We start from the raw sequence: 23034 nt of genomic DNA on the forward strand, positions 1-23034 counted from the left end.
ACGTCCTATTTTTTCTACATCCAAGTACTTAGCACCCAGTAGGCCCCATAATATAGCGTTGAACGATTTTGAACTTATCGGTGGAGCTTAAAAACCTCCATTTCCTAGGCTGAGTTTAGGGTGCAAGCAGCTGAAACCACTGGCTGCATTTTTACTCTCTAGAGCAGCAACCTGCAGACACCTAGTTCAGAGAGAAAAAAAAAAAAAATCACTAAAATTCCCTTCCTCTTAATAACATAAAAGGACCGGAAAAATCAGTCCCCAAAAGACAGCGCAGAAGGCACAGCGCCGCAGCGACCCGGCTCCCGTTCGGGTGCGCTCTCGAAGGGCGAAGAGGCCGGAGCCTTGGGGCAGGAGAAAGGCAGCCTACTTGTGACGTCAAATCAGCGGACTCTCGCCCCGGCTTCACGCCGGTTCCGGTTCCCCGGCTTTCCGGGCGCGAGAGTACGTGAGCGCGGCGGCGTTCTGCGCGTGCTCCACAGAGGGACGCGAGAAGGTTGGGTCCAGCTCGCGGAGGAGATGCGTGATTGGCTGAAGCCGTGCTGGGGGGTCCCCCAGCCCTTTCGGCAGGGGTAAAACAATAAGAGGGGGCGGTGGCAAAGGGGGCGGGACGTCCGTGTTCCTTGTCGTTCGCCGCAGTGCCTGGCGCCCGGGAAGAGGTGGTAGTGAGGGCAATCAGCTCGTGGCTCTCCGGTTTCCGAGGTTTGAGGTTTGTCGGAGGAGGGAGAGGGCGGCGAGCGAGAAGAATCCGCTGCAGCCGGTCCTCGGCGACTTTCCCGCTGACCTCCGCGCGACGTACCCGCCGCCGCTGTTGGTTGGAGGTGTGTATGGGGGCCGGGAAGGGCGGTCGGTGTGGTGGTTGGAAGGGGACATTCCCGTCGCGCGCCGCGGCTCGAGGCAACCGTCCAGTGCATGAGCTCCAGTGTCGGAGGTGTAGCTGCAGAGAGAGACATTGTTCTTGCCGGCTGCCTACGCTGCTGTGTGTTCGAGAGAGAAGCCGAGCCTTTTTCTCAGGTGAGGGATGGGAGGCCGCGTAGGGAGGGAGGTGACCGGCGCGCGTCGTGCGGACGGAGGGCTCCGAGGGCACAGGTGGGGCCGGGGTTGGTTGGGGATGAGTTAGCGAGCCGGGAAAGGGGACGCAGTTGCTCCCAAAGGCGCGCTGATGGAGGCTTCGGACGGGACGTGGGGGAGTGGGCTTGCCCGAGAGGATGTTTCGGGTGCGGAGCCCACCAGCCTCGTCCCAGACTCTTGCGGCTCTTATTCCTGGTTCCCTGGCAGTGGGGAGGCCGCCGCCGCCCCGCCCATGGGGGAGGGGAAAAGAAGCTGTGTCGGCGGAGGCAGAAGCGACGCAGATGCGAAAGTAGCGGCCTCCGGGCACCATTTCGGTGCACGGAAACAGAATCCGGGTCTGAAGGCAGCCCTCGCTTTGCTTGCCCAGTACCTGGTGTTCTGCGGTCCCTGACCCCCCCCCCCCCCCACGGGTTTATCCCGAAAGAGCTGGGAAACCTGGGCTGTATATAACGTACGCCTTCTCCGTGCCCTTTTTATGTAGGCGATCTCTTGCTGACCCAGGAATAGAAGAGATGTTTGAGTGCTTTGGGGAGCGGGTTTCTTCCTCTTCCCCCATGTCTTCTTGGGGAGGGTGGGAAGGATAGTCAAGGGGAGGAACATAGCGTCCGTAGATTGTGTTAATATTGTTAGTCGAATCTGATCGAATTTTACCTGCATCTCTAAAGGCAGATTTAAGATGGCCCTGTGCCGCTTTGGGGCAAGTATAGATATGCGTCTACAATTTTCCGCATAGATCAATTTTTTTCCTCCAATGTATGCCTACTTTCTTAACAGATTTTTTTTTTTTTTGGAGGGGCAGTACCTTTGCTGTCTTAAAAATCAAGCAAAAACAAAAACCCACAGAACCCACATGCATCAAAGCTGGAATAATAGCAAAGTTGTTCCCTCTTTCCCCCCATATGATTGTTGTGATAATAACTTGTGTTAAAATACTGGTTTTAACACCTCGTGTTAGTCTTCCAAATGTTAGCATTGCATGTACCTGGATCTGTGAATCATTAACTGCAGTTAGGGGAGCCCCGTATGCTAGAGGGGAAGAAGATGGGAATTCCTTGTCCAGCTCCATATTTGGCAGTTAATATAGCCTTAGGCATGTGAACAGTTTCTAAACAGTTGACCCTATTAGTATCCAGTGGTCCTTTGGATGTCCAAAATTCCTGGTCTCAAAAAATAGACTGTATGATTAGTTTGAAATTCTTAGTACTGAATTCTGTGTTGTTTCTTTGATGATACTATCTTCCCATTTTCTTAAATATTCAGGATTATTCATGTGTATCCTTGTGTTATGATTTAATCACTAGAGGCTGTTTAATTCTGAAAGGTTGTCCACGAATTGTAGGGAGGATAAGGACCTCAAATGGATTGTTTACTATTTAAGAGCTGTTATGGTTCAGGTTGCTGAATATTCAGAGGTTGAGATGTTTGTCAATGGTGAACAAGTAGCAAGAGGAAAGAACCAGAATGCTTGTGGGGTGGATGGGGATCAAAAATGGAAGGAGAAGAAAATAAGTCTTTAATAATTTGATAGTCGAATTGAGTGAGTGTTTAGTTAGCAGGTGAGCAGTTGAGTTTGTTAGCAGACAGCTCTTGAGTTTGAATAGGATTGGCACTCTTGGTAGTAGGGTATATTTATTATCCATATTTCATTTATGAGAGATCAGAAATGAAAATCTCCAAATCAGTTACTGAAAATCTATAAATACCAATAGTGTCTTTAGGTTAACAGTTTCCTTGTCCTGAAGAATTATTGCTGTTTGCCTGTTATCAGGATTTTCTAGGTTGCTTTAAATAAGACTTTTTCCCACATATTTTACACTGAGTGCGTATGGAGGTGAGGAATGACCCTTTTTCAAGGCTGGTTTTGATAGTTACAGATTAGGTTGTTTCTGAACTTAAATTCAGTAGAATTTAATTGACAAACTTGACTTAACTCTCCACTGGGAAACATTTAAGGGCTGACAGAGCAAACAAGTTCTATCTCCCAGAACTCTGGACTGGCTTCAGAAACAATAGAATCAGTTTCTTGACTGCTGTTTTTCAGCTTATTTTTAACTTAATTTCTAGATATTTTACTCTATGTTGATATACTATTGTAGTATGCTAGGATGACTGTTTTGGATTTCCTGTTATGTTACTGTTTTCTGCCTTTTGGCTCCTTCCTACAGTATCAACTAAGCTAACAGACTTTAAATTTTTTTATATTCTTGCATCTCTGATGGTTCTTCATAAGCGGTGGTTCTTAAGCAAGTGTAATGAAAACATCACTAAAGTGAGGGGACCTGATTTCAAATCCTCTCTCATAACTATAACTGAGGGACCTTGAACTCCTTTCCTTAGGCTCTCAAAACATCATGGTTTCCTTTTCTGTAAATGAAGCTAATATCCTATCTATTTCACGGAGGTAAAGGAATGTGTAGTTACTTGTTAAACCTTAAAGCATAATATAAATACACGTTTTAATTTTTGTGGGGCGGCATTTCCATTTCTTTAATGCTTGGTCACTTTTAATAGCTTCTGAACTTCAAAACTTGCCTCCTTACCTTTGGGGCCTGAGGAGAGAAAAAGCTTAATCCACAGCTACCATTTATTTCTGTGACTGGTGCTTAGATCTTGTTTGTGATGCTTTCATTCTGTGGTGTGCCACAACAAATTGAAGGTTGCTGTTCTAAATAGAGATGCATTGCTCTTTTTTTAAAAATTAATTTATTTATTTTTGGCTGCATTGGGTGTTCGTTGCTGCGTGTGGGCTTTCTCGTTGTGGTGAGCGGGGGCTACTCTTCGATGCGGTGCACGGGCTTCTCCTTGCGGTGGCTTCTCTTGTTGCAGAGCACGGGCTCTAGGCACACGGACTCAGTAGTTGTGGCGCACGGGCTTAGTTGCTCCGCGGCATGTGGGGTCTTTCCGGACCAGGGCTCGAACCCGTGTCCCCTGCATTGGCAGGTGGATTGTTAACCATTGTGCCACCAAGGAAGTCCTGAGTATTTTTATGCATTAGAATTTGTTCATCCTTATTGGAGGTTTTTCGGTTTGGGGGGAACTAATGGCACCTGAAATGACAGTATCTGATTCTGCTTTGTGAATTAACTTTTTTTTTTTTTTTAAATGAGTTGGTTTGATTGTAGGTGGTACAGAATATAAGGTAGAACAAAGGTTGAAGAGCAGACTGGCAGGATTCTGGGATGGGTTTACTTTGACCTCACAGCTAAGGTAGAAATGGCTAAGGATGAACTGAAGAGATGAGCCACTGTATGAACATTTAAGAAAAAAAATGTGCCACAGGCTCCACGCCAACCCTTCATTCTAGCTAGAGGTGGCAACAGATGTTATGGAAGAGAATTCAGGTGTTTAAGAATTCAGGTGTTTAAATAGCAATGGAGGTAAGGATCACCATCACCTGAGGCATAAGAACAGCTTAGTTTTTGCCAGAGTTCCTAATTCCAGGGAACCCTTCCCCACGGCCTTCACTTCTAGCTCCAGCTTCTTCTGCTCCTTTTTTTGTTACTGCTTGAAAGCCTTATCGTCCTCTTCCATCTGCTTGGGCTGCTTCAAGGGCTTCTTGCCACTGTGCCTTCCCCAGACCCTGCCACTGGAAGCAGTTAATTATTTTTGAAAGGAGTTAGGAATTATATAAAAATGTAAACAGATTTTTTTTAATATCGATTGAGAGTTGCAAGACAGTTGAAAAAGGAGAAACGGGGAACCTAATAGAGCATTATGTAAAAGTTGAGTTGGGAGTCACTAGAATTGTAGAGTTTTGTCTGTAGGCTCCATTATGGCTGGTATCTGATTTTTATTAAAAACAGCATCACAATTGTAATGATTATGGTGGGCTATCTTTGTGAAATTTTTTGTTTAAAGGAAACCTACTTGGAGGGAATTCCCTGGCGGTCCAGTGGTTAGGACTCCACGCTTTCACTGCCTAGGGTGTGGGTTCGATCAGGGAACTGAGATCCTGCAAGCCACGTGGTGCTGCGAAAAAGAAAAAGAAACCTACGTTGAAATTTATTTGTTAACAGGAATTTTAACTGCATCCTGATTTACCCAGTAGATACACACACACACGTAAATAGTGTATATGTATGTATTTAAACAAGTAATATTAAAATTTTCTCTTTTTTTCCCTTCCCTTTTCTCCAATTCCTAATGTTACAATTTTTACTATTTGGGGGGCTATAAACATATAAATCATTTACTTTAAATGATGAAAGGTGGTGTTTCTATTTTTATTTTGTACTTGCTTTCCTTGACCTTATCTTTGAGATTTTGGGCTTAGAGATATTTTATCATAGCACCTAACCTATTCTGTTCCCTGTTTGCTTGTCTATATTCCATGGCAGACTATATACTCCTGAGGGCTAGAGTCTTGTTCACTAGGTTATCCCATTTACTGTAAACAGTTCCTGGCATGTAGTTAGGTAATTAATAGCAAGAAAGGTTGGAAAGACATCCACCAAATGTAAAAAACCATTATCTGAGTGTTGAGGTTATTGCTGATTTTTAATCATAATCATTATCATTTTGAAAACAGTGAAATTAATCCCTAAAAGGAGAGAGTACAAAGAAGAGAAGAATCAGTACTGTCTATGATAAATGTAATCACCAAGTCCTGATTTGTGCCCTCTGCCTAGTTTTCAAAAATAAACTGTTTGAATCCAAGAATGTAAGAGATAATGGTCCCCAAAGGAAAAAGATACTATGAGTGGGAAGACTTTATTATGGTGCCCCTAGTCTGAGACAGCACTGGACTCTTCAGAATTAGAAAGAGAACTATGCTACTTCCCCCTGTATTGAAGGATAGGGAGATCAAGAAATAGAGACAAAGGGGAGATGGCAGATGTTGGAGATTATCAGTAGTAGTTGTTTGGAATTTATTATTTTGCTGTTGTAGTCAGTTTTTAATAAATGATATTTTCTTTATTTTCATTTGAATGGCTAAGAAGATTTACTTCATGGAATTTAACAAAGATGACTTTTAATAGTTATTATTCTTATGTTTGCTCCCTTAGCATTTGACATTGTGCAGCAAAGAAATGGTTATGGAGAAGCCCAGTCCGCTGCTTGTAGGGCGGGAGTTTGTGAGGCAATATTATACTTTGCTGAATAAAGCTCCAGAATATTTACACAGGTAAATTTTAATTGCATATTTTATATTTTTATTTGGTTTTATTTTCTTGAATATGACTACATATAAATTTTGTCTTTCCTGTCTTCTCATGTCCTGACAGTACCTTTGCAAAGCACGCCCAGTATTTTAACAGTCTGATGGCTTAAAACTAGTCTTCTTCAAGTATTTTTGACTCAAATCTACAGTAAGAAAAACACCTCACGTTATATCCCATTATATAACACATTCACATCTGTACACATCACACACATATACACAATTACATACTCTTGGTATTTTATATTTCAAAATTTTTTTATAAAAACCACAGACTTGACCAACTAATGGGTTCTAGTCTTTATTGAAATCACAGGCTTAAGTTTGTTTTTTGGTTTTTTTTGGTTTTTTTTTTTGTTTTTGAGTTGTCTGTAGCAATGTTAGGAAATGAATCAGTTAACTGATCATACTTGTGAAAATTCCTTCTGATTGATCCACAAGATAGTATTCCTTGGTAAAACAGCAACAGTAGCCTTGTTTACTATTTTGGCAAGAGTTGGACATCTGTAAGGTTCTTTTTTCCCAGAGATTGAAATAAAATTGATTTATATTATAAGTAGCATTTGTAATTTTTGTTCTACCTGGTTTATTTTAGCAGGTGGAAGATAAGTGAGACCTTTGTAAGGATTAGGCTCTGCAAGCATTTGTTGTAGAACACACTAGCCAAGTGAATTAAGGATAAATATACCATTGTCACTTCATGTGGGAAAGACTGTTAAAAGGACTTATTCTGTTATCTATAGGTTCTCTTTATAATCATGCTGGGCATTCTAAAGTTTTGCTTTGCATTATGCCCCTCCATTGTTAAACCTGTGTGTAATATTCCCTATGTTATCCCAGGGGACTTTTTTATATAACTACCACCTCCTCCCGTCCCCATCCCCCCAATCAAAAGGAATACCTGTACATTTTCTATTATAAAAATAAACATTCTTATTGACAGGGTATGTGAGTTTGAGGGAGAATGGAGTTAATAAGGCCTTTTATTATCTGAAATTTAGTCTTCACAATGTAGGCATTAGCATTTTAAGCTTTTTTTTTTAAACAGGGAAAAACAAGGCTCTCTACCATCATTTCAAATAACAGCACAAACTTCTGTTTTATGCTTAGCTTATGTAACAGATTTCCCTGTTACTGAACGTTTAGTTTGTTTTTAATTTTTCACTTATTAACACTAATGAATATCCTTACACATGCATTTTTGTGCACCTTTCTAGTTATGTTCTTAGGTTAAGTTCCTAGAAGTAGAATTGTTAAGTCAAAGGTATGATTATCTCTAAGGCTTTTCTTATACACACTTACAGCCAAATTGTCCTCCAGAAGAATGATAGCTGTTTACATGCTTGCCAGTAGTACATGAGAGAAAATAGTATAAACTTAAAAATATAGGTAATGGTTAAAAGCATGGACTCTGGAGCCAGCTGCCCCGACTTGATAGGTGTGTGACCTTTGAGGAGTTAATTTAACCTCTTCTGAAGTTCAGTTTTGTTCATTTAGATAATAGCACTTAATCCTGAGGTTGTTAGGAGAGTAAAATGAATCAATATGTATACAGTGCACTGAGAACATTGCTTGGCATGGAGGAAGTCTTACATGTTTTATTACAATAGGAGCTGAGTTCTCTTTACGAAAAAATTAACTTCGCATGTTGATAACCTTAATTTAGGAAGATATTAATTCTAATTGCTTTAGGTAATACCAGAGAAACACTAATTTATCATGTACTTAAGAGAAGTATAAAAGTATAATTGAGAAATTAGATGCCAAAATAATGTAGATTTTTTTTTTAACTTAGTCTCTGAATTATTTCAATTAATTTATATCTAAACTTTTAACCTAAGCCTTTGGAATTAGTAATCATTTGGAACTCTCAGTAGAATGAATGTTAAACGGTATCTGATTCCCAAACAAATTTAGATAATTTTTGTATAGTTTTTGTATCTGATGGGGGAAAAAATGGGTAAATTAACTACAGCATCAGTGTTTAGAATATATTTTGAATATCTCATTTTTCTACTTAACAAAATATAGATATGGTAAGAATTAGATGAGAATAGCTAATGACTGAGTGTATATTTAGTGTGCCAGGCACACTAAGAAATCTGTGTCATTACTCATTTAATCCTTAGAACAACTCTGTGGAGAAGTTACTCTTGTTCTGTTTTATAACCAAGGAAACTGAACTTTGAGGACTGTAAGTCTCAAGATTACATAGCTAATGAGTGACAGAGCCAGACCTGGAAACTAGGTCTGTTTGACACCAGAACTCTACTGCCTCTTACACTTCTCTTCACAACTGAATGTCAATCATTATCGATGGTTTTACAGGTTTTATGGCAGGAATTCTTCTTATGTTCATGGTGGAGTAGATGCTAGTGGAAAGCCCCAGGAGGCAGTTTATGGCCAAAATGTAAGTATCAATTTCATATGCATTTTAGATTACTTTAGGTTTTTTTTGAGGTAAGATAGAGATTTGGAAAATAGCTTCTTGTGCCCATGGATTTCTTCTTGAATGTAATCAGCTATACTAGAATTATGTTACAGTAATCATCGAATGTGCTTTGAGTTCTTACAAACATCAATTTTGTACAAAGCATGGGTATTACACTGGCATGGATACAAAAGAGAAAATGGAACATTTTTATATCCTTGGTTGTGTTTTATACATGAAATAGTTGAGACAGTGTATAACATTTATAGAAATGTGGGCTAAACTTTGTTACAGGAGTGCATAGGAGTATATACTCCTTATGACTTTGTAGAGGATATGGGACTTCCAATAGACTCTGAATGATAAGATTTGGCCTTACCAAACAAGAGGAAATTGAAAGTAGGAGAAATGGCATCAGCAGACAAGCAGTAAAGTTAGCTGCGAGGTTAAGGAGTAGTCAACACAGTTTACGTGAATGACATACTTAATACGGAACAGTGGGAGAAAGCTGCACAAAGCCTATAATATGAGACAGCCATTGTGATTTCTTGTGTAGAGAGGTGACATGTTGAAACTAGTGGTTCTAGGAACATTAGTCTGTCAGTAATGCATACATAGCATGGTGGAATGAATTCAAATGAGGCAGAGAGATTAAGTAGTTAATATTCTAGAGTTGCGAGGAAATCAAAGTCTGTAGTATTGAATAGGTAATGCAGTATCATGAGTTTGTATTTCCACCCCACCTTCTTCTCCTAATAAAGGATATACACCACAAAGTATTATCTCTGAACTTCAGCGAATGTCATACTAAAATTCGTCATGTGGATGCTCATGCAACCTTGAGTGATGGAGTAGTGGTCCAGGTCATGGGTTTGCTGTCTAATAGTGGACAGCCAGAGAGGAAGTTTATGCAAACCTTTGTTCTGGCTCCTGAAGTAAGTTTTCATTTCAGTTAATTTTTACTTACGTGATTTCATATTACTGTTACTAGTTGCTTGAAGTGGCCAGAGTTTCTTCTTACAGGTATAGGTATGCATGTAGCTGTTTTTGAGAAATCTGTATTGGACCTGTTGATTAATTTATTTGAGCTTTGTGTGTGTGCTTTGACTATTTAGAAGTAAAAATGAGATCCTGATACTAATGTGTAAATAGATGATTAATAGAAATAATATTAAAATTATGTTATTTTATAGGTTACATGTTAAACAAAATGGAAAAATTCTGTTTGTTAATTGGTCCTGGTTCTTTTATATTGAGTAGCCATTTCTTGAGTTTCAGTATTCCTTGAGTGATCTTCTGTAATTTACTTTATATTAACATCATAGCATGTTCAACTTTGGAAAATTATATTCAGTCTATATCATTTCTGTATTATTAAAATAAAAATTGTGTTTACTTGTTCTTTTTATGTAATACCACATATATGGGTATTTATGGAATACTTGGATGTTGTTTTCCTATAGGGATCTGTTCCAAATAAGTTTTATGTTCACAATGATATGTTTCGTTATGAAGATGAAGTATTTGGTGATTCTGAACCAGAACTTGATGAAGGTGAGGTTACTTTGAAGATATAAGGGTTTTGTCAGTATCAGTGCTCTTTAAGGACATGGAAAGTGTGAAACTAAAGAAATTTGCCTCTGTTGTAACTGAGTCAAACTCCCTTTTCTCCTTTTTGTTCTTGTTGTTGTTATAAAAGAAATAGTTCATTATATGAAATTATATAAAAATCATACATAGGAAGTGAAAAAATTTCCCTCAATCTCATCCTCTATAGATAACCAAGAGTTTGGTGCCTAATATAGAAATTTGTTGTATTCTTTACTGACCAGTACTTTTATAAAAGTGGAAATACACTGACTCAATGCTTGCTTTTTTTCACTTAATATATCTTTGTTGGCTGGTTGGTTTTTTTTTTTTGGCTATACCATAATTATTTAATTGATCTTCCGTTGATATACATCAGCTTGTTTCCTTTTCTTTACCATTATTCCTCCATTGAATCGATGTGACAAAGGAAACTGAGTTATGACTTTAATAGCATTTTTTTCCTACCCTTCCCTTTTACTAATAGACCTTTTTAAAAAATAGAGTAAATTCCAAAATTCATCTTGCTTGCTCTTCAGTTTAAGAGAACAAGGAATACTGCAATTAAGTGCCTTTGTAAGAAATATCATATGACTTCTTTAAACATTAAAAATACGTATATCAAATTGTGTATTAAAGCCTCTTAAAACGAGATGTGGTATATTATGTATTTCCAGAATCAGAAGATGAAGTAGAAGAGGAACAAGAAGAAAGGCAACCATCTCCAGAACCTGTGCAAGAAAATGCTAACAGTGGTTACTATGAAGCTCACCCTGTGACGTAAGAATAGTGTCTGCAAGGCCAAATTTGGTCTAAACTATAATGTAGTTGCAAGCTGGTTTTTGTTTCTAGAATTATTGTTGAAAGTAAATTTTTGCTAAAGCTATGAAACCAGCATTTGAGAATTTACTGTGTATATGCAAAGTAAATTCTATATGGAAAGCATTGTTTTATTTAATTCAAAAATTGAACTTGCTTTGCCCCAAAATTGATCATTTGCTGATAATGCATTGTGTTTGGGACAACACAGAGTAAGCATTTTATTTTTTAAATATGCAGTTTGTTTATAGTTAGTATTAAAGTAAACATTTTTAGTAATCCAGTTTTTAAATTAGGTTAAAGAAATGCTGCTTGAGAGTGTTATTCCCTCTGCCTTCTAGTTCTTAATGGACTTTTGCTTTAAAACAGCTTATTACTAGTTATGCCCATTAAATTAGAGAAATGCTGAATTTTCTTTTTTTTGAATTGATCATTTCACTCATACTGAAAAGTGAACAAAATATTTTATTGTAGTAATGGCATAGAGGAGCCATTGGAAGAATCCTCTCATGAACCTGAACCTGAGCCAGAATCTGAAACAAAGACTGAAGAGCAGAAACCGCAAGTGGAGGAGAAGAACTTGGAAGAGTTAGAGGAGAAGTCTACTTCTCCTCCTCCTGCTGAACCTGTTTCTCTGCCACAGGAACCACCAAAGGTTAGAGCAGAGGAACTCTTTAGACCTGTAACATAACACTTTCTTATTTGGTGCCATTAATGAAGCATGACCTTTGTTCTGTTATTTGTTTAATAGTAAGCTATGCTGTTTTTATGTATATGAAAGAAGCTGTGGGGTTTTGTTTGGTAATTCTGAGGAAATTTTATTGTATTTTCACCCCCTAAAAAACACCCCTCGGTAAAATTTAAGATTAATCCTTGTGTGTGTGCAGTGTTTAGTATCTTCTAGTCCATGTACTAAAGCTGAGAGTTGCTCTTCCATTCTGTATTAAGTCCTCTATGCACGGATGCAACAGGAGTCATGTAATTTCCCAACTTAAAACAAGTTGGCCTATTGCTAAGAGAAGTGATACAAGTTATTTCTGTTTTAAATGGGAACAAATTCCTTACTACACCAATTAAACTATCTTGGAAACATGAGTGACACCCATAGTGTATCATTTAAACTTACCTAAAACACCTTTTATCTTTCTGTAAAGTAGAAGGTTAAAGTATATTTGCGTAGTGAGAGAAGGAGGTTCCTTGTTCAATTTGTGAATGTCTGTTAAACTTTCCAGCTAGTACTTTCTTCTTTCCTATCCTTCCCCTCTCCCCTTGACACCATCACAACACCTTATCTTCCCCCAAAAGGGGAAAGAAATTGGTTCTATTAGTTAGGTTCTTATTTTTCTAGCATGTGTAGTTGTTAGTGGTTTTGTTTGCCACTTGCTCATCTCCTTAGAGCATATAGGAACTTGCTTGTGGATTTATTTAGTAGTTCAGACAAAACAGTCAAATAATCTTGCATCATGAGATTTCGAACGCTGGCACATAGACTGGCATGTGTGTGTGTGCCTTTCTTTTAGGAGTCCTCCAATATAGAACAATAGTTTAGAAATGAAAAGAAAATATATATTTGGAAGTTTCCCTATAGGAATGTTGGTGGTTTTCCATGATTAGTAGTCTAGGTTTGTTGCATTTCCTGCAGGCTTTCTCCTGGGCTTCAGTGACCAGTAAAAACCTGCCTCCTAGTGGTACTGTTTCTTCCTCTGGAATTCCACCCCATGTTAAAGCACCAGTCTCACAGGTAACCAATCTGTGAACACATTGGATTGTATCCTTGTTACATTGCCAATTGCTTATCTTTTTTATACTTTTTTAAATGAGTCAATCAGAAATTATGGATTAAATATACAAAAAAAATTGTATTAAGTGTCAGTGCACCCACTTTAAATGCCAAATCTCCATTCATCATCTACATAGGTGGTATTTGGGGTTTGGGTGTGTCAAATACAGATTAAGTTAGTTTTACCAATATATATTGTCATTTAAAAGCCTTCTTAAAATAACCAAAAAAAATCCTTTTTAAAAATTTAGGATTTTATTTAGCAAAAATATTTTAGGGAAGAAATTTGGAAAGGCACAAAGTAGTATGACATTATAAAGAATCATTGTTTTTTAAAAATAGAAAAAACTCTAAAAAATACACTGCCTAAGCTCTCAGTCTGTAAGTGGTTCATACCGTTTAATTGAAGCCTGTACCAACTTATGACTGTAGTGTTCACCTTAACTGATCGTTCTAGTATTCTGCTTTTTGTCTGTTTGTCATCTTACCCATTTCAGAGCTTTCAAAAACATTGAACATAAGACACTGGCTACCTAATAAGTTTATTAGGTGTAATGTAGAATCAACTAAATTCTAAAGTTAATAGGCACAGTTAAAGGGTGTCCAGTACTCTCCCCTACATTTTGAATCAAACTTCGTTCCACTAGAAAATTTACATTTAGAATGGTTAGTGCACATAAAATTGTGTTTATATACCTCTTTATATGCTCTAAACAGTGAAACTTTGAGATTTCAAAAGTAGTTAGTAATTATTAGACAGCCTTTCTGGTGTTGTACGCATAATCAGCTACGTAATAGAATACATGACCTCGTGATACCTTTTTTTTTTTCAGCTAGATATTCAGGAAATACTGAGTAATTACCTCAGATCACAAACTAGAATTCTGTCTTAACGAAGAAAATTAATTTGCCAGGTATTGACTGTGCTTTTCTACCCATCTGAAGACTCAATAAGTGACTTACGGATTTTCTTTTGAAATGCTTGATTTCTTATCAGATTTGCATTAGGAATCCTTTGGATGTTACTTGATTTCAGAGAGTTGGCCACATTTATTGTAAACTCACTGCTAGATAAAAGTTAGAGTGGCTTATACCTCTTACACCTTTAGTGTGGCACCAGGCATTGTGCAAAGCACTAGCACTTAATATTTATTCTTATCTAATCCTCACAACCACCCTATGAGTATGGTTACTGTTGTTATTCCTGTTTTACAGATAAGTAAATTAAGGGTTAGAGTACTTCACCCAAGGTCAGATAGCTATGTAAATAAAATAGTAGGGCTTCGAATTTACGCAGTTGGACACTCATGGAAGCCTATAGGTTTCTTTAGCCCTTGGAGGGGAATGTATCTCTGTTTACATCAAAGAAGAAAGGTGCTGTGTCTAAGCCATGTCTAAATTACATTATATTAGATCCTAAGCTCTTGTCCAGGGGGGAAAAATTTTTTTTTTTAAGTTTTTAAAAAAAATTGTAAGAGACTGTTTCCCAACCTACCCCCTTATTAAAACAAAATTTTTAAACATTTATAATTTAAACTTTAAAAGAACTTTCTGATCTCCTTAAGCTATGTTAGAATGAATTCGTGATTTTTTTCCACTTGATTTAATAAACCCTTCAATTTTATTTTGTCACTTTGGTGTAGTATCCATTTCCTTAACACTTTTAGCATAGATTATTAATAAAAAGAGAATTAAATCTAATTCCAGGGTATTGGTAGGCATTAATTTAGAAGTAGGTAAGTTAATTTCTTGGTAAATTTCTTGGAAGTCGATTAGTTCATTTAAATAGCTTATGTGCGGTTGAAATACATATTAGTTGTGGTTTTACCTGCTGTTGAGTTGATTTGATGGTTTCATGTTTATTTCATATTCTATTTGATTTTCATTTGTGGAGTTTGTCATGTGAGCACACTTTTTGGTTGCATGCAATTAATTGTAAGGCCCTAAAGTAGTTTGTGGTATCTTAGTTATTTTACCTCCTTGGAGCAAATAGTTTTAATGAAATTGAGCTTGAAGAATTGTAAGTGTACAGCTGGCTTACTTGACATACAGTAATCAGTTACTGAAAGAAATTTTGATTTTTTTTGGGGGGGGTCTTATTTTTCCTATATTGGCATCATCTAATATCTAAAAGTCAGGTTGCTAAATTAATGTATGGATTATTTGTAAGATGTTGGCACTTACTTAAATTTGTGTTTTTTAATTTTAAATCCTTAAAGGATAATGAAGAGCTTTTTTGTTTTGTTACTTGCAGTTATTTTTGTTTCAGTAATCTGTTTTGAAAAGAATCTGAATCAGTCAGCCAGAATTCTTTTTCTTGGTTTGAATGAGTCGAGGTTTTTCTGAGACATTTAAATTAAAAGGTGTACATTTGCTATTTTTATTAATTTATTAAACATACTAGCTTCATCAGACTTTGTTAGAGAATATCCTTTAATTCTGTTTTACTTACTGAAGTAAGTTGTGCTTTTAGGCCCTGCCCCGCTTAGCTGAAATTTCTAAATAACTACCTTTTTCAGGCATCACGTTTTCGGTCAAATTATTATGTAGTCTTAAATTCTAAATACAGATAGAAGTGGTCTCAGGGCTGTAACTTAGGTCCCCTGGTCAGGCATAGAACATTCTCCTACATGTTTTGTGTTAGAGAACTAAAAATGTAATTTAATTTTAAATGAACCAATAGTTACTGAACATCTATGTTTGATGACACTGTGCTTGGTTCTTTATCTGGTGTAGAAATAAATTAAGATTATGGTCATTGTAAGAATAAATACATACTAAAAACCTGGGAAAATTAAACATTAAAAAAATTTTTTTTAACTAGCAAAATTCTAGAACATGGAAAGCAACTTCATTTTGACGGAAATGGGAGATCTATATGGAAGAAAAACAATTGGGAGAGACAGGCAAATCTGTTAAAAACTGCTAGGGTAGGAGATAATATACCTTTTGGTTACAGTAGGTGAAATTATTTATAATAAATGGTTGTTTTTGAAAGAAACATATCTCTGTATCAAAATGTGTCCTTGCAAATTATAACATCCCGGTTAATATAAATTATGAAGGAGTTTGAGCCACTGCCTGGGCTGAGGTACTCAGAGATGTTCAGCCATAAAGATAGGACTGACATTACTAGCTTTCTGATTCGAGGACACATTCTTCATATTCCTGCTGAGGGTTTTCAGCATCCTTTGCAGGTGCATATTATTTTGTGTCTTCCTCGGACCATAAATATTTAGGCAATAGACACAGCCTGAAGAGGTTGGGAATACTGAAAATGCCAATGTGTTAAAGAAAAGGTAATAGTAGATGCAGATGTCATTTTGTTTTTAGCATAGTTACTTTAATTAATGTGTTTAATTTAGCAGTTAGCAGAAACTTTTGGAGGGTACCTTAAAATGAACTATTACTTCCCCTGCCACCCCCAAGAATTAATTAAGAAACATGGTTGGGGTCAGTCCTTAAATAAATGCACACCTCCCCCATTAGGAAGAACAATAGGGAGCTAAAGGACTTCTCTGACTATTTGAGATGCTATCAACACGTTCCTCTCTTGTTTTTTTATGTGCATTTTAACTTCAAGATAGTATTTTTAGACGCTAGAGTACACTAAATTGTATATTTTAAACTATCAAAATATTGATTTTTAAAAAAAATTATGGGATGGGGTTTAGAAGATATTGCTGAGCACTATTAAATTTGAAGGGCAGCATACTAGATAATTAGAAAGGATGTGTCATATATTCTTGTCTTCCTAAGATAAAGATGGCTTTTTATTTTCTATATGTATTTACATGGAGTGGCTCATCTTGCATTTTTGAATTTTGTAGCGATACCTTTTATGCCATCTCAATGTGGATGTAACTTTATTGAAAAAATATGGTTGTAAATAAAAAGCAGCTTATTGTGAGTTACAGCCTTGAGTGAGAAAATAAAATTTACCCTACAGTCCTAGATTGGTACAGAATATCTTTATAAAAATTTATGTTTCACATATATAGGACACTACGTTAAAAATATTCTGAACTTAAAATGACCATTATGCCTTGGTTGTTTTTTTAGTTGTTTTTCTCCTGTGGAATGTGTTTCTATATAATGTGTTTTTTCCATTGTATTTTAGCCGAGAGTGGAAGCTAAACCAGAAGTTCAGTCTCAGCCACCTCGTGTGCGTGAACAGCGACCTAGAGAAAGACCTGGTTTCCCTCCTAGAGGACCAAGACCAGGTGAGTCAGCCCCTTCTGTGGCCTTCATCACTTAGCACTTGAAAAGTTGAAGACTGAACTTAAAAAATTAAAAAAAAAATTATAATGTGTTTTATATGCAAATCCTTTTAGTACCAAACTGCTTAAAGGCTTAAGTAACCTGCTAAACATAGCCTGGGCAAAACAACTTTTAGGGGAAGATTAGTTGACATGCCATAGAGACATGTATTTTGAAGGTGTAAAAGAATTTTGAGACCCATTTTATTTGGTTATTGTCACTGGTTCTAAGGATTCAAAACCGAGCTGTCTCAATAACCTACTCTCTTACTTAGCATTCTTATCTCTTCACAGATAAACAGTAAGCACACCCTGATTCTTCTTATTTTGATTGTCTTAGGTATTAAGTAAGTTGCCATGATTTTTAACTTGTTTCCATTGTTAGCTAATATATGTAGAACCTCTATTTGAATTCTATAAGTATGTTTAGATTGCTTTTGGGAGGAGGTGGGAGATAGTATACATCAAATTTAGACAATGTAATTTTTTCCCACAAAAGTAAAATAAGTGATGTGCTATTATTAAGAAGTCATGGGAGCTGGGGTTTATCCTAGCTTTGTCACTGATTGAGTTTATGATCTTGGGTGAGACCCTTAAATCATGAGCTTCTCTTGCACCATTCAGTTACTACACAAATTTTTCCTGTGTGATGCCTTTCTTTATATGCCTCATTGTGTTCCTTGTGTCATTGGGAAGATCAAATAAGATTTTATATATATACATATAAGAGCACTCTTTCTTACATGTATAAAAGGCTATATAAATAAGATGTTATTGCTATTAAATTTATGGATTTGGCTATAATTTCATACAACCAAAGATTAATTTGTGAATGTCAAAATACTAAACAGTTATTTAGTACAAGTATACCTCACTATCTGAAATCTATTTGGTTTCTGGGTGATGGCAGGAGTTTGGTTAAGGAGGAATACTTGTACTGCTAATATTTGGCTTTCATATAATCAGATCAGTAGACCTAGAAGAAGGGACTTCAGCAATCTAGTCAGTGCCATGTTTTCTTCTAACTAACCTACTAATAATAGGCACTTCCACCTCTGTTCAAGGAGCTCACTATCTTATTAAATAAACTAAAACAGGAATATCAGGTTGTTTTTTTTTTTTTTACATTCATTGCTTTGAGCTAGTTTTTGTATGACATTGTAAACTTTAATATCTGCTCTATTCCTTTTCTCAGGCAGAGGAGATATTGAACAGAATGAAGCTGATAACCGTAGAATAATTCGCTATCCAGATAGTCATCAACTCTTTGTTGGTAACTTGCCACATGATATTGATGAAAATGAACTGAAAGAGTTCTTCATGAGTAAGTAGTTTATTTTGCTTTATTGTAAAATGAAGCAGGAGGAGAAGAGAACTCTTTTCATAATGTATTGAGGATTTTTAAAAAAACATTTACCTCTCTGTACTATGTATACCTCTAGGTACTAATCACCTTGATCAGAAGGGAGTAGAAGGTTATACCAGATGTTTCTCAGTGACTGTACTGAGTGTTGACTGGCCTGGTTCTGTAGAGGTTAGAAGAAAGAGCTGGATGAATCAGTCTTAGATTTGGAAATGGGATTCATTTGGCAAATTCAAGTCAGAAATAGAAAATATCATTGTCTCTCTGAAACTGTGTGCGTAACTTCCCTTTTGAAAGGAGTAATAAAGATGCAGAAGGGTAACAAAACAGGCTAGTTTTTGTTGGCATCTTAAGTGAATGACCTGTAAGAGTGAATGTACCTTAACTGTCACTGGGTATAGCAGCTTGCAACTTTTGTTTTGAAGTGGATCAAGGAGATGAAGGTATTTCATCCTGAACAATTAAAGTCACAAAATATTCTGTTAAAATATTTAACCCTTGGTGTAATGTATATTTTCACAGGTTTTGGAAACGTTGTGGAACTTCGCATCAATACCAAGGGTGTTGGGGGAAAGCTTCCAAATTTTGGTTTTGTGGTTTTTGATGACTCTGAACCAGTTCAGAGAATCTTAATTGCAAAAGTAAGTGACTTAAAGGGCATAATTCAATACTTTATTATTCCTGTTGTATTTAGTATTACTTAGAAAGTCTTTTTTAAATGGTAAAGTTAAAAATAGTTTACTATGAAATGGTATTTATGCAAAGAATAAAAATTTGTTAGTAGTTTTAAAGTCTGAAGTATGGATTGTTTTAAATTTATTTCATTATTTGTTCTGGTAATGAAGGTTGGAATAGATTGCAAATTGAGAATTTTATGAAAAGTTTTTTTGTCTCCCTGGATTTTCTTACTTATGTATGATACTACATTACTATTATTGTCTAACCTGCCCACGTAAAATTTTTTCTTCCCTTGTAAAGCCAATTATGTTTCGAGGGGAAGTACGTTTAAATGTGGAAGAGAAAAAGACAAGAGCTGCCAGAGAGCGAGAAACTCGAGGTGGTGATGATCGCAGGGATATTAGGCGCAATGATCGAGGTCCTGGTGGTCCCCGTGGAATAGTGGGCGGTGGAATGATGCGGGACCGGGATGGAAGAGGACCCCCTCCAAGAGGTGGCATGGCACAGAAACTTGGCTCCGGGAGAGGAACCGGGCAGATGGAAGGCCGCTTCACAGGACAGCGTCGCTGAGGCTCCACTGGGCAAAGTCTTGGCAGTGGTACATTATTCATCGTGTTTGCATTCTTGTTAATTTTTTTTGGCTTTGGAATGTGACACAGCCTTTTTGATCATTTCTTTGATGTGAAAAGCATCTTTTAGTTATCAGTTAAATTGAGGTGGACATTATTTCCCCAGTTTTACAACAGGATTCGCATTGTTAATTTATAAATCTAGACTTGGAGAATTAAGGACTGAGAAATGACCATATCTTAAACTGTCTGCAACAAAATGAACTTAAAAGGACATGCCCAACTGAATTCAGGTCCTTTGAGTCAAAAAAAATCCTCTGCTGCACATTTTGTTTAAGTGTTACTGTTTCTGCCTATTAATGTTGGAAACACAAATAGTGCAATTTGTGCAATTGGAGAATCTTGCCTTTTTCCTTGGCTCCCCCCAAAAATACAAACCAACAGAAACTTGTTATGCACTCATCAAAATGCACTAATGGGTACTCTGAACTCATTAACATTGACATCTGCAAAGGAGGCAACAGGGGAAAAAACCTTTTCATCTTTTTTTCCAGTAGCGCATAGTTGTGAAATGATGAGGGCATTTTTACCTGCTTGCTGTGACCAGCGTGTGTACACATAAACCTTAACAAGACTACAAGTATATTCCAGAAGGAAATCGTTTAGTTATGAACTAAGTAACAAAAATCAGAACTTCAAATGCTATGGTCTTGAATATTAGACCAGATTTCGTAGCTCCATATCTAAGATTTTTCTACCTGCCCCTCTTCAGCACAGGGATGGCTGGCTGCTCAAAACACTGCTCCTCCCCCTTTTCCTTTCTGTAAGCTGTGTACAGTGAAAATCGTCTTTACTGTATTTCGTTCTCTGGTAATGTAATAAGCATGATGGTGCCTTCTATTAATACATCATTCCAGTCTTGCTGGTAATTTTGTACAGTATAGTGTATGAATTGCTGTGCTGCAAAGCCAAACAGCTACAAAATGTTGAAAAATCATTGAAGTGTATAAAAATTGCAGTATCTTTAAAATCAGTAAAATTGACTAGCATATTATTTACCTTGTTCTTCAGTTAACAACTTTGTGTTCTCTGTGGGAGGGAGTCTTGTGTGTTTGGGAGGGAGGGGGAAGGAGGAAGTCAGTTATTTGAGTAAGTCTCTTGTTGACTTTTCTGGTAGCCTGAATGTGAACGTTGAAGCGTATCACTTGAGAGGTGCTGGAAAAGTCAATCAACTTGATGTACATTTTTAGTGACATTTTAAAAGCAGTCAGATTCCATAAATGGCAAGTAAACCTGGAGTGAGGATACTGCAATTTTCGGAGAAAAGAACAGCAGCTCTTAAGTGTTTGCATTTTCTATTTGGGGGGCAGGGAACTGTCATTCATTTTGCACAATTCTTGAACTGATGTCAGCACCCGAGTGGCTCTGAATTTAAGTCTGGGACGACATCTTTTATTTTTACATGAATCTCTAAACAATTCTGTGAGCAAAGTTTGTAGCTGCTGGATTATTGTCTGTCTTTATAGCAAGTTCCAGTAAACCGCAAGTATGACAAAGGATATTCAATTTTATGCTTGGAGCATTTAGTACCTACTAGTTTCTGGATGTTTCAGGCTAGGAGTGGGGTAAATAAGTGTGACCACTTAAAGCTGCTTGTTAACATGGAAGACTTCTCCAGTCTATCTTAGTAAAAACAAACAAAAAATGCACTTGACATAATAGCAAACTGGTTCTGAATTATGGAACTGTTTGCTGTTTAGTAAACTAGCAAATGATGCACATATTTTGTTTTTCATGTACTGGGCGATATAAGTAAAATTAAATCTGTCCCTTTTTTTCCCCCTTGAATGAGGTCTTCCATGTTCGAGGAAAAGTCTTGCACTATTGCGTATATTTTGGGGACACAGATTTCTCAGTTTCCATTTTGGGGGGTTAAGGATTTTTTTCCTGTTTGAAATATTTTTACACTTTCTGATGTATAGTACTTGAAGTTCTTACCAGAAAATTACTTTTGAGTTTTGAAGCCTTTATTCAAACTGCTTTTAAATGAGTGGTTTCTTGTCAGTGTTTTGTTTTTTGTAGCATATTTTCCCTCTTTCATTTCTTTCTCCTTCCCATTTTATATATATATATATAATTTCCAATCCAAGATATTGCCCTGCCACCCATGAAAACTTCTGGCACCAAAAGTAATGACAAATGTTAAGTGTAATGGAAAATTAAAGCAAAGAGCCATTCAGCTTCAGTCTTTACATACCATGAGTAAAACATTAAAACATCACATGGAGAAGTTTACATGGTGATTGTTCACCTGCAGTACTGTGGACTTTTAACATTTTGTCCCCTTTCAGTGAACCAGAGTAAAAGTATTCATCTACCATTACTGTTATTTGCTGTTTTTTGTTTTGTTTTGTTTTTTTGTTCTTTGTTTTTTTTCTTTCTGGATGGTAATATTCTATTCTATCCTTATGACACTATTGCAACCAAATTGGCTTTACCATCTTGGCTTTAGTAGGTATAGAAGACAATGGATTACCATCTTTATTGCTGTAATGTGTTAAGCATTATATGCTAGTAGTATCTAGTTTAATTGTTTCAGGTGGAAAGTATTCTTTGAGTTTCCATTTTGAATGTGTTTGGACTAAACAAACAATAAACTACTGATGTCTGCAGCATTTATCTATGTCCCTAATTTAATCTGTAGGTTTGTGTTCCAGAATATTTTCTCCCAATTGCATTTCACACAACCTAAGTAAAAATAAGGAATTATTCTAAAACCAACTATTATTTGTGAAATTTGATATATAAAATAAATCATTTAAGTAAGACTTGAACATTGTTAGAGACCTATCTCAGTTCAGTTAGATAGCTGGTATACAAGATAAAAGAATGTTAGAACAGAATAATAAGTGGTAAGGAAGGTGAGAATGATGTAAAGCAGACGACTAAACATTTATTTTTTATAAAAATCTTGGGTTTTCCAAAGGATTGCTACCTCATCTCAGAAGGAAAAGAGAAATGGGATGGGAAGACTGAGGTTATCTGAAGTTAAGGACATGACCCAATTCAGCAATTAGAACAGATTTGTCAAGCTCTAAAGGAATATTATAAAGGAAAGAAGAGTCATAGTTATGAATATATACTTTAAATGAGTAATGAAGTCATAAGGCATATGTAATTTCAGAACTTTGTTAAAAGGGGTGATGAAAGTGAATTTTTCCTGATATATTTATAACACTGTTTATGAAGATTCCTTAAATCGGTCTTCACAGGTTTGTACTGAAGAAAAGCCAGAACAACCATTATTTAAATACTC

At 36.7% G+C, this 23034-nt stretch overlaps 1 protein-coding gene across 2 annotated transcripts; it reads left to right on the forward strand.

The window, feature by feature from the left end:
• Positions 1-837: 837 nt before the first annotated feature.
• On the forward strand, positions 838-19806 carry G3BP2 (G3BP stress granule assembly factor 2). 2 transcript variants are annotated; one of them, XM_059922833.1, is made up of 12 exons: positions 838-1014; positions 6078-6196; positions 8561-8642; positions 9425-9598; positions 10127-10217; positions 10928-11030; positions 11544-11724; positions 12712-12810; positions 16970-17072; positions 18304-18432; positions 18994-19112; positions 19450-19806. In XM_059922833.1, exons 1-12 carry the CDS (start codon positions 913-915, stop codon positions 19717-19719), a joined length of 1572 nt encoding a protein of 523 aa, XP_059778816.1. In that variant the 5' UTR covers positions 838-912; the 3' UTR covers positions 19720-19806. The 2 variants fall into 2 exon arrangements, with proteins under 2 accessions (XP_059778816.1, XP_059778817.1); XM_059922834.1 differs by lacking the exon at positions 12712-12810 and having other exon boundaries at positions 840-1014.
• Positions 19807-23034: the final 3228 nt, after the last annotated feature.

The sequence above is a fragment of the Balaenoptera ricei genome, chromosome 5 (assembly GCF_028023285.1).
Source record: "Balaenoptera ricei isolate mBalRic1 chromosome 5, mBalRic1.hap2, whole genome shotgun sequence".
Taxonomy (NCBI): domain Eukaryota; kingdom Metazoa; phylum Chordata; class Mammalia; order Artiodactyla; family Balaenopteridae; genus Balaenoptera; species Balaenoptera ricei.